Source organism: Tursiops truncatus, chromosome 15 (genome assembly GCF_011762595.2).
Source record: "Tursiops truncatus isolate mTurTru1 chromosome 15, mTurTru1.mat.Y, whole genome shotgun sequence".
NCBI classification, from domain to species: Eukaryota; Metazoa; Chordata; class Mammalia; order Artiodactyla; family Delphinidae; genus Tursiops; species Tursiops truncatus.
Window position 1 is genome coordinate 15,346,904 of NC_047048.1, and position 11,092 is coordinate 15,357,995.

Here is an 11,092-nt window from a genome sequence, read left to right on the forward strand (position 1 = left end):
CCTCTCCCTCCCACCTCCAAAGTCCAGAGCCACTGGCAGAACTTACTTTATTAAAAAAATGACGAAACAGGTCTGTACATATTTACAGGCTGGGGTGCAAGGAGGCACGGGTCCAGCAGCAGGGGCACAGGCACAGGACACTCACTTCTTGGAGAGTTTGACTTGCTTGTGCTTGGGGGGTGCCCACTTGAGGCAGACAGAGTCCACTGTGGGGAGAAGAGGCATGAGAGGCAAGACTGGGCCTCCGGGCCCGGCCGCTCGCAGTGGCTGCTCTGCCCTGGGCCCAGACCAGGTTTCACCTCGAGGTGAGAACAGGGGTAGACTGGGTCCTGGGGAGGGGGCTGCCCCAGGCTTCGGTCCTGGGAGCTGGTCAGACTGGTTGGGGATCCGATGACAGCAAAACAGAGGCCTTGGCTCACGGCAGTCCTTACATCTACCCTCTGCCCACACACACACACACACACACACACCCTGGGCAGACTCCACCCACCTGTTATGGGTGGTTTCTTATACTGGGCACTTTTGAGGTGTTCCTCCACCAGCTTGGGTGTGACACAGATCACATGCTGGCCCTTCCAGTACTTGACCATGTTGAGGGACTGCAGGGTGCTGATGATGTCATTCTGGGTGATGCTCGTCATCTGGCTGCAGAAAGGGATTAGAGCAGATGCTGGAGAGAGCTCCCTTGTGGGATTTGGCTGGGACAGCAAAAGGGGACAAGGAGACAGTTTGACAGCATCACGGCCAATCTTAGGAGAGTCCTTCCCTCCTGAGGGTTCCAGGTGCCTCCCTTACCTAAGGTCCTTGATGGACAGAGTGCCCCGGAAGTCTCGCAGGATCTCCAGAAGGACCCAGGACCAGTAGCTGCGGTAGCTGAGCTTGCCCAGGTCAGACAGTGGCTTCTCAGGGGAGCCTACTGTGCTCTCCAGCTTGGACAGCTCATAACCTGGCAACAGTGGAAATGAGGAAACTGAGGACCCACCCTGCCCTGGCACCCCTCACCACAGCTGCCTTTCCTGGACAGGCCGGGAACCACTCACTGAAAGCAATGAGGAACTTTCCATAGCCACGGCGCTGGTAGGGGGGCAGGGTCAGGATGCAGGCCACGTTGTTCCCATCTGGTGACTCCTTTTCCTGTAGGGGTGGGTGGTCAGGACCTTTGCGGAGGCTCAGCCCCTGCTTCAGGTTCATTCTCCCCCTCTCCCTCAACCCGGGCTTCCCAACCCAGCACCTTCGAGAAATAGCCGACGATGTGGGCTCCCTGCCTGTCCACCTCGGTCAAAATGTAAAAGACGAATGGCTCCACGTCGAAGTACAATGTCTTGTGGTCCAGGAAAAGCTTGGCCAGCAGACACAGGTTCTGACAGTAAATCTGAGGGGTCGCGAGGTGGAAGCAGGCTCAGGGAGCAGGCGTAACTCCTCCGCCTCGCCCCATGGAGGCCTGGGCAGGAGCTGCCACCCTGCCCTGCAAGTGCCAGGCTCCAGACAGCAGCCAGTGCCAGCACGGTGAGAAGTGGGATCCTCACCAGAACAGTCATGTTTAGAATTGGAAGGAGTCTTAGAGTCACGTTCTGATGGATGGGGAAACTGAAAATCAGAGAGCTATGAGCACTCAAGGAGGTAACGGCAGAGCTGGACCAATCACGGCTACCGCTTCTGAGCGCTGAAGAGGAGCTCAATCTTCACAGACACGAACTCTTCTGTTTCAGGTCAGGAAACAAGCTCAGAGGAGACAGTGGCTCGCTCAAGGTCCCATGGCTGGTGAGCACTAGGGCAGGATTCAACCTGCTATATGAGTTCTGACTGTTCACAGCTGTGTCCTCAGCACCTAGCTCAAGGCTAAGCGTGAAGCTGGGAGCTTGGTAAATGTCTGCTGAATGGACGACCCTCGAGCCTGACTGCAACCTGAGCTGTCTGCCCAGTCAGCCACACCGGGACAGAGACCAATGCCAGGAGGGCCAGTGGGACCTGGAGGTTGGCTTCATGGCAGAGATCAAGGACACCTTTTACATCCACTCTCGTTGGATTCAACAATTGTGTGAACCCAGCACTGCTAGACCCATTTTGCTTAGGAGGCAACGGAGGCTCTGGGGGGCGGCAGTGGGGAGTGCTTGCCTGAGGACCCAAAGCTGGAAAAGGCAGAACTGGGAAGAACACCCAGGTCTCCTGCTGGGGCCCCTCCTGCCGCCCCCAGCCCCATTCATGCTCAGGAGGGCAGAGCAGGGGGCTCTGGTGGGGCTAAGATTTCACAAGCTGCTTATCATAAGGCTGACAGAGGCCCATGTTTACTAAACCCTATTCGATGCCAGGGACTGTGCTAAGTACTTGACTTTGCTGTCTCATTTACTCCACTAACAAGCCTGTTAGTTAACTATTAGCATGACTCCTGTCTTAAAGATGAGGAAACAGGAACAAAGGACCTTAAGTAACTTGTCCAAGGTCAGCTAGGAAGTGACGGGGCGATTTGAAGCCAGGAGCCACTCAGAAGCCAGGCCTCTGCGTCTTACACTCCACGGGACTTCCCCAGGAGACCTTCCCAGACTGACCAGGCAAGGGTCAAGTTCTCAACACAGCAAAGCAGGCCCCAAAGGCCCCACCCTGCCGCAATGCCGCAATGAAGTCCTTCAGGAACAAGGAACTTAGCGGTCTGAGCCACAGAGCGCTCCCAGCAGGAAACCTCACACAAAGCAGTTCACACCCAGGAAAAACAAACACCTTTTCTTCAGGCAGAAAGAGAAAGCAGTTTTTAAGAACAGCCTGAGGCAAGACAGTCTCCACTCTGGGTTCCAAAAGCGCCTGAACCTAAGCCACCCCAAGCTACTCCATCAGAAGGCAAGTCCTCAGGGAGAGAAGGGAAACCCAGAACTCGAGGCTGGCACCACAGGGCCACGAGTTGACTATGCACCAACCACAGGCCGAGCACCAGCCCGCGCACCAGCCCACAGTCCTCTTCGCACACTGAGGCCAGCCTCTACCCTATGGCGCCAGGGAGATCGTGAGATCGTCGGGAGGTGCCCAGCGTGTCCCCCCACCTGTCACAGTGCCTCCCCCCGGGGCTCACCTTGTGGTCTTTGCCGTCCACCTCGTACACAGAGATGTTGCTCTTGCGGTAGATCTCCTTCCCCGGGGGCTGCCGCCACTGGCACTGGCCCTGGGGGTGGGGACGGGCAGGGGGAGGCACAGGCATGAGGCCCCAAGGCTCCCCGCTAGGTGCCCCATCCCGCCCCGTGTGGCCTGCAGCAGGCCTCTGCTTCTCTCCACCTGGAGACCCCGGGCCCCACCCTTTACCTACATCGAGTAATACTCCCAACCATCTGAGGAGACGGGTGCTATTCTACAGATGGAGAAACCGAGGCACAGTAACCGGCTCAAACATCACACAGCGAGACGGTTTTAAGTCCAGCTCAGCCTGGCTCTGGAGGACTCTGGAGGGCCGGCACCCATGACAAGGGCATTTCCCAAACCACATACATTTGCCTCAGTGTCTCTACCCTGTGGGAAACACGCCACTGCCCTGCCCCAGCAGGTCCTGCATGTGGATTAAAGCTTCCTGTCTGTCCGCACCTCATGGTCCCACAGCTCGGAGCTGTGCTTACTTCCTCTTTTCCACAGGGGAACCTGGCTCTGGACTGGCCTTGATAAACATGTGCTGAGGGCAAGGGACCCCAGAAGGTTCCCATTCCACAGAAGAGGAAACTGGGGTCTGGGGAGGGTCAGCAAGTTGGCCAGGGTCACTCCAGCAAAGGCAGAGTCAGGCCTGGAATCCAGGTCTCTCCAGCCGGGGCAGCTTTTCCTTGGACTCAACTGCTCTGGACCTTGCCTAGTGCCGCTGCCTCAGCCGGCCCTCAGCCTCTATGCCCACCACCGCACTCACCAGGCCCGGCCCAGCCCAGCCTCACCAAGTGGAAGCGGTAGCTCTTTTCGTATTTCATGTACTTGAGGCAGTACTCGCAGAGCCAGAGCTTGGGCTGTTTCCCGTAGTCTTCAGGGAACGGGGAGAAGTACCAGGCGTCGATTTCGTAGTTCCCGATGTGGATCTTGTCCACGTACTTCACCTTGGTGATCTGTGGGCGAGGTGGGAGTGAAGGGCAGGGGGTGGCTCGGTCGGGGCAAGGGATGCTGTAGGGAAGGGGTGCCCCCAGTTAGGACCCACTCCCCTACTTACCGCCTCATGTTCCTTCTCCAAGGCTGCTGTTGTGGGGTCCATCTCTGCATAGGTCTGAGTGAGAAAGAGCAGTGGACACAGGTGAACAGAAGTGGAGGTCAGGCCACGCCTCCCATCCCAGAACCCAGCACTTCCCGCCTGTCTAGCAAACCTGTTTCACCTGGTTTCGGAGCTGACTGGTCCAAGTTCCTCTCCCATCTGCCCACCCACCCATACATCCCAGACACTCCTGATGCCCAAGTTTGGACCTTTTGCCTGATGAACAGGGCTAGGATCAGGAGGCCTGGTTCCAGTTCTTGGGCTGGTAAGAGCTTCAGCTGTACAACGCGATCAATCCAGCTCTGCCACAGTTGTTGTGAGACAGATGACATAATGGGCCTGGTCTTCCGTTTCCACAGCAGGAACTGGTGCGGACACTCCGGTGCGCCTGGACCTCTTTCCTGCCCATGGGACTGCTCCCGGAGGCCCCTCCCACAGGCACATCAGGCTCTAGGTGTCCAGAAAGGAACTCAACCTTTCCTCCCTGCAAACCTGGTCATCCTCCTGGGTTCCCCATCTCACTAGGAGCATCACCTTCAGTCCAACTACCCCAGACCAATAAGAGGCCAGCTCTCAAGACTCCTCCTCCTCTCAGCCTGGCATCCGAATAATGGCCACGTCCTGTTAGCGCTACCTCCTTGTCATCTCTGGAACCGGTTCCTCTGTCCCACACCGAATAGCCACTGCCACCGTCTCAGGTCTGGATAGTTGACGAGGCCTCTGTAAATTCCCAGCCCCCAGTCTCAGCCCCCTCAGATCTGCTCTGCTATCAACACTCCTGTTGCTGGCCTCCATGGTTTTGCACATGCAGTTCCTTCCACCCTGAATGTCCTTCCCTCTCCTACAGCTGCCAGAAAATGCTTACTCAGCCTGGCACCGAGCACGAGCCAGGCAAGTGCATGATGAGGCAGAGCTTGGCGAGTGATCACGTGTGATTGTTTTTGCTGTGCTCTCCCTGTCCTTCAAGGCCCAGCACCCTGGGAAGGTGTGGTCAACAATCCTCCAGGAGGCCTGACTGCATTCTTCCCGATGCAGAATACATTCGTTCCCAAGTCAGGAATTCAGTGGTCAACAACAGTACCCTCCGACTCCCCCTTCTTGGTTTCCCCCATTTTCCAAGTCTTTGGAAGGCAGGGACTACAAGTCAGGTGGCACTCACAGCCCATCTTGTTCCTAGGCCAGATGCTGAAGGAGGAACCAAGTCCAGCCTGACAGTGGACGCAGTTAGGCCTATGACCTACACCAGAGTAGATGGCAGCCTTGCCCTGTAGTTCAGAAGGGAGAAGGAGCCAGTCTTTTACCCAGAACCCCTTCCACAAAGCACTTTGCCTGGATGGCCTCATTTAACCCTTTTGGCAACGCTGAGATACAATGTTCTTACTTCTGTTCTACAGAGAAGTAAACAGGCAGGGAGAGGCGAGGTCACTGGCCCTTGGGGACTAGCCAGCTGCCATTTATTCCAAGTACTAAGCACTTACGTCGTAGGCATTACTCAGAACAAGCCTGAGATGGGAATCCTCACTCTCTCCACTGCACGGAAGAGGAAACTGAGGCACAGAGAGGTAAGCTCACAGAACTGGCACCCAGGACAGCTGGGCATGGGCCCCTCGCCTGTCCAACTCCACACCTAACCCCTGCAAAGATGAGGGAAGGATGATTTTCCTCCTCACATGCCTCTTTAAAACACATTTCCCAACTCATACAACACAATCCTCCTCTGTAAATGCATTAAAGAATTACAAAAACACTACTTTCCGTAAATGCTGCAGTTTATTTAGAATTAAACATTAATTAGGCTCTGAAGAACCTTGCTGATCGTTAACTCGCTGTTACTCGTTCTTTGATTTTATCCCCACTGGCCCACTGTCAACCACCCTGCTGCCTGCCATACATCTTTGCGACTTAATGTGCCAGTGCAACCTGGCTGGGGAGCTAAGAAAACCGTAGATCTGAGCTGTCCAGTAGTCACTAGCCACAAGTGGCCACCTAAATTTAACTTCATTACATTCAAATAAAATTTAATTCTTGGGACTTCCCTGGTGGTCCAGTGGTAAAGAATCTGCCTTTCAATGCAGGGGACACGGGTTCGATCCCTGGTCAGGGAACTAAGATCCCACATGCTGTGCAGCGCGGCCAAAAAAAAAAAAATCTTTTAATAAAATTAAAAAATTTAGTTCCTACTCACACGAAACACATTTCAAGTGCTCAAGGGCCACACGTGGGTAGTGGCTACTGTTTCGGACAGCACAGAGGCAGAACATTTCCATTTATCACAGGACGTTCAGTTGGACCGTGCTGCCTTAGATGGTGAGAGATTTTTTTGGCCATGCCACGTGGCTTGCAGGATCTTAGTTCCTGACCAGGGATTGAACCCGGGCCATGACAGTGAAAGTGCCGAGTCCTAACCATTGGACCGCCAGGGAATTCCCAGTGAGAGATCTTTCTAATTCAGGTATTTCAAATTTTTTTTTATCACAGCACTGTAAACCAACTGCAAGTTTGTGTATATACATATATATATTTGTATGTGAGATAGAAGCTTCTTAAAACAATACTTACCTTTAATAAAGTGCAATGCACTATGGTACTTTCTACCTTGTCCTAGTTCTTCCATTTTTGAAATTTACATGGTCACAACCCACTGAACTAATTTGGCAATCTACTAACAGCCCCACAGTTTGCAAACCATTGCTGCTAAGCCCAGGACGAGCACTCAGAAGAATGGACTGGCACTGGTTGAAAATAATGAACGTCTGGGTGCCTTGAGAGTTCCATAAATCCTCCTCTTGTGTGCACACCCCATCTCACAAATCCAGAAACTAAGATTCAGAGTGGGAGGATAGAAACCCCCCAGGGCAGGCTAGCTTCGTGAAAAGAACCCAAGTTTTGGAATAAAGTGGCAGGAATTTCTGGCATGTTTCAAAGAGCTTGTGCCCCAAAGTAGGACAATCTAGTTGGTCAATCTAATTCCTAACTGGATTCCTAAAACTACCTGTACCTCCCTTGTAAACTGGGGATATAATGCTTACCTCAAAGAGTTGCTGTGAAACTTCAGTGAGATCATATACTGAAATACTTAGCCTAATACTGTGGTTCACAAGCCTATAAATGTTTGCCATTATTACTCTAATCTCAACCCACCCTTTTACTAGCTGTGTGATCTTGGGCGTGTTACTTAACCTCTCTCAGCCTGCTTCCTGTTTTCCTCAGTAAGAACTAATTATCCCCGAGGTGTTGAGTTGTTAGGGCGGATCTGATGAGCTTATACAGGCACAACACTCAGCACAATGCTTGGCAATAACAAGTGCCCCTAATCACTCATTCTCTTCCTCCCCTTTGGACTTCAGGTCCATCTGTCAATGTGGCACAGCCAAGAGCGGGCACGAAAGGTGCAAGAGGCCTGAGTTCCAGTCCCAGCTGTGTCATTTCCTTGCCACGAGACTGTAGCCAAGCTCTCACCCTCTCTGAGCCTCAGTTTTCTCATCTGTGAAGAATACCTGAGAAGAAATAGAGTCCCCTACACGCTGTAGGAGCTTAAGAAATGGGAGCTGCTGTGGTTTTGGCACCGGGACCCAAGGGAGTCAGCAGAGGCAGCTGAGCCTCCTGCGGCCCCGGGGAAGGGGAGGGGCCCGGACCTTCTGCACGTGGTTGATCTCGTCATGCTTGCGCTTTTGGTTGCGAGTGATCTTTCGCTCAGGCTGCTCGGCCAGCTCGCTGAGGTACTTCTCTGAGTTCTTCTGCACGGCATCCTTCACCGTCTTGGTCAACGCCAGCCGGTTCTTGTCTACCCATTCGTCCAGTCGCCGGTTAACTGTGAGGATGGGCCATGAGGGTGCTGCCCTTCCGCCCCCGCCCCCCCCCCCCAGACCTGGATACCCCAAGTCACTCACAGCCCACATAGTGTACATAGAATTCCTCTCGGCCCTCCTGATCGTTCACTCGAGACTGGATCACTTCAGCAGAATCTGTGAAGGGAAAAGGCTAGGATCACCAGGAAAGAAAACAGGGCTGGAACAACAGTGATCCTTCACACTGAGGAGCGGTTTCCCAGATTCTGTGGCCAAATGTACGCTAACCTCACCTGTTCACATCTGCCACTCCCTTCAATCACTGTCTGAGGTGGGCCAGATTGGGCTGTTATTCTTATTTTAGAGACGAGGAAACTGAGGCTTACCCAGGGTCACCTATTTGAAAAGTGATAAGAGCAAATACTTAACTGAATTTAAATCTGGCTCCAAATTCAATGTTTCTTTTGCTATACTCAGTCGTTCATTTGTTCAGGGGTCATGAGGGCTAGCTGTGGAATCAGACGGCCCCACTTCCTAGCTATATTTAACTGAAAAAGTTATTTTGGCTTTCTGAGCCTCAGCACCTTCATCTGTAAAATAAGGATAACCGTGCCCACCTCAAACGGTGAATTAATGGCTCTAAAACTTTCAGTGACAAACAGCCGACCATTCGATAAACGAGGAAGGCAACCACTGCATGTCTGGCCCTGTGCTGGGTTGCTGCTGGATACGGTGATGGATCATGAGCAGTCCTGCCCTCCGGAAGTTCCCACTTTGATAGAAGACAGACAGACAGACAATGACAACATAATGGTACATATACTATAGCTCAGGTATGAAGAAAATGTTGCATTTCTTCATACAGAAAGGGAACATACAGAAGGGAACGACTCAATCTGCCTGAAGGGAGTCAAGAATGGCATCACAACGGATATGATGCTAAAAGGATGACTGGGGCTAGCCAGCTAAACAAGGAGAGAGGGAAAAAAGGGCATTCCAAGCAGAGGGCACAGGCGGTGAAAGGCATATGGCCTTCAGAGCACACAGTGTGGTCTGGTCTGGCAATGGCCTTTACTAGGGGTGCTGGAAAACAGAGAGGTTACAAAAATGAATGCCATTCTAAGGAACTTGGGGTTTATTTTGGAAATGAGGCAAAGCAATAGAAGGGAGGGGAAGCTCGCTTTTGTGTTCTGGTAGGTCCTCTCCGCTGGCGGCTGCAGGGGATGGATGGAAGGGGGGAGTCACAGAGACAAGGGAGACCATTGAGGAAGGAGGTTAACAAGAAAAGGGAATGAAGCCTAAGACTGGGCAAGGAAGTGGATTGGGAGCTCTACACACATTAGGAAGAACTTGGCGAACACCCAACTCGGAGGGGGTTGTAGGCGGCGCCGGGGCAAGTCCGAAAGTCCGCGTTCTCCTCCCTCAGGCCCCGCTCCCGCCCTTAAACCCCGCCCCCTGGCCCTGGGTCCCGCCCTCACGCCAGGTGCTATCCGGCCGCCGGCACAGGTACGTTTCTCCGATCTCCACAGTGACTTCTGGCTCGCCACGCGCCGGGGTCGGCGGAGAGACGCGGCCCGGGGACGGGGAGGTCCCCTCGACCGCCACATTCTCGCCGGGCCCGGGATCGCCCTCCCCCGCGACCCCTGAAGTCGCCGCCGCAATCGCCGCAGCTGCTCCCTGCGCCGCCATCGCTGTAGTGGAAGTGACGCCAGAATACAGCGCCGCTCAGGGCCTTTAGCTCCGGGTCAGCGACTCGTGGCGGAGGCCGCGGCCGGCTGGAGGCGGGGGGGGGGGGGTCTGTGACGTGGCAGGAGCTCATTGGCTCGTGCGACGGTCTCCGCGGCGCTGGGCCAGATTGACGTGGACTGTGCCGGTTGCCCTGGAGTTGTTTTCCGTTTGGAACTATGGCTGCACCCTGGAGTTGAAAAGAGGAAAAAGGCTTTCCTGATGTGATGCCTCAGCTCGATCTTTTTAAAGGTCCGGGTGCCTGATCAGGGGGCGCTGCCCCCACTTGACCGGGGCAGAGCCAAAGCAGCCTCCCTGGATGCCTGGCTTTAGGGCGATGAATTTGGGATTAGCACCCATCCCCGTACCGCCCACTTCCGCCTGCCAAATACGGGTCTCCCGTCTAAGACTGAAGAAACTGCCTTCCTTGTTGAGTGGGAAAAGGACAGTTGGGGTGGGGAAAGCAGGACGGATGTGTGTCCTGGGACAGCCAATAAATCACTCTCACAGAATCAAGCCTTTGTAAAGAAAGGACCAGGTCCCCCAAACAGAAACTAGCCAAAGGCAGTGGACATAATGGAGAGCATCTGGGGCTTATTGAGTAAGGAATCCTGGGTTCTGCCCCTTCACTGGGGAAGTTGTACAAGTATGTCCATTCCCAGAGTGTCGTTAAAGGTTAAACTGTACAAGCCATATAACTATAAAAAGGTTGAACCATGTACTTATCTCTTATGTATATAAAACAAGTGTACTGCACAATACCAGACAGGGTAGGTGCTCAAACATTCCCTTTGGCCTCTCTCTTAATCATCTTTGACTTATAATTTGGTTATTGGGCTTAGAAACAATTCTAAGAGGGGTGTAATGCTCAAGCCCTAAGGATGAGGTTATAGATCAGGAAATGTCTAAGTATTTGTGAGGGATGGCAGTGGGAAGTGCTGGTAACTTGGCTTTTGGGGAATGAAGGAGTTTGGGGGGAGCAGTAAATGCCAGTTGTCTGGCAGCATATGAAACAGAAAAAATAAAAATCAGGCAAGAAAAAAAAAATTAAAACTGTAGTACCTTTTCCCACTCTCCACCCACCCCTAGAACTATGTAGATGATTCACCCAGATCCCCTAGAATCTTTTTCTGTTGCTTCTTTGTGCTTATATTTCCTTTGATGGGCTTTCAAAAGCCAGCACCAGAGGCTTGTTTGGCAAACTGCCCCTCAGGCTAATAGAGCTATTTTGCCTCAGAAGAGATGAAAACAGAAGTTCTTAGCCAGCGAGTTTTAAGTACCTCCCCAACCCCATTCAAATAGGGACATTAAACGAATGATTGTCCAGTGGAGGAGTCCATCAATGACTGTGGAGCTTAGCTCTCTTGCCTGGCCT

General features: G+C 53.1%; 1 protein-coding gene across 4 annotated transcripts; it reads right to left on the reverse strand.

Moving 5' to 3' along the window:
- Nucleotides 1-30: 30 nt before the first annotated feature.
- On the reverse strand, nucleotides 31-10,697 carry KAT8 (lysine acetyltransferase 8). 4 transcript variants are annotated; one of them, XM_033841292.2, is made up of 11 exons: nucleotides 9,471-9,773; nucleotides 8,095-8,169; nucleotides 7,840-8,015; nucleotides 4,166-4,219; nucleotides 3,900-4,064; nucleotides 3,062-3,151; nucleotides 1,232-1,372; nucleotides 1,041-1,134; nucleotides 796-946; nucleotides 491-645; nucleotides 31-206 (listed from the first exon to the last, which is right to left on the reverse strand). In XM_033841292.2, exons 1-11 carry the CDS (start codon nucleotides 9,679-9,681, stop codon nucleotides 142-144), a joined length of 1,377 nt encoding a protein of 458 aa, XP_033697183.1. In that variant the 5' UTR covers nucleotides 9,682-9,773; the 3' UTR covers nucleotides 31-141. The 4 variants fall into 4 exon arrangements, with proteins under 4 accessions (XP_033697183.1, XP_033697181.1, XP_033697182.1 ...); XM_033841290.2 differs by having other exon boundaries at nucleotides 31-645; nucleotides 9,471-10,693; XM_073792091.1 differs by lacking the exon at nucleotides 31-206 and having other exon boundaries at nucleotides 561-698; nucleotides 9,471-10,695.
- Nucleotides 10,698-11,092: the final 395 nt, after the last annotated feature.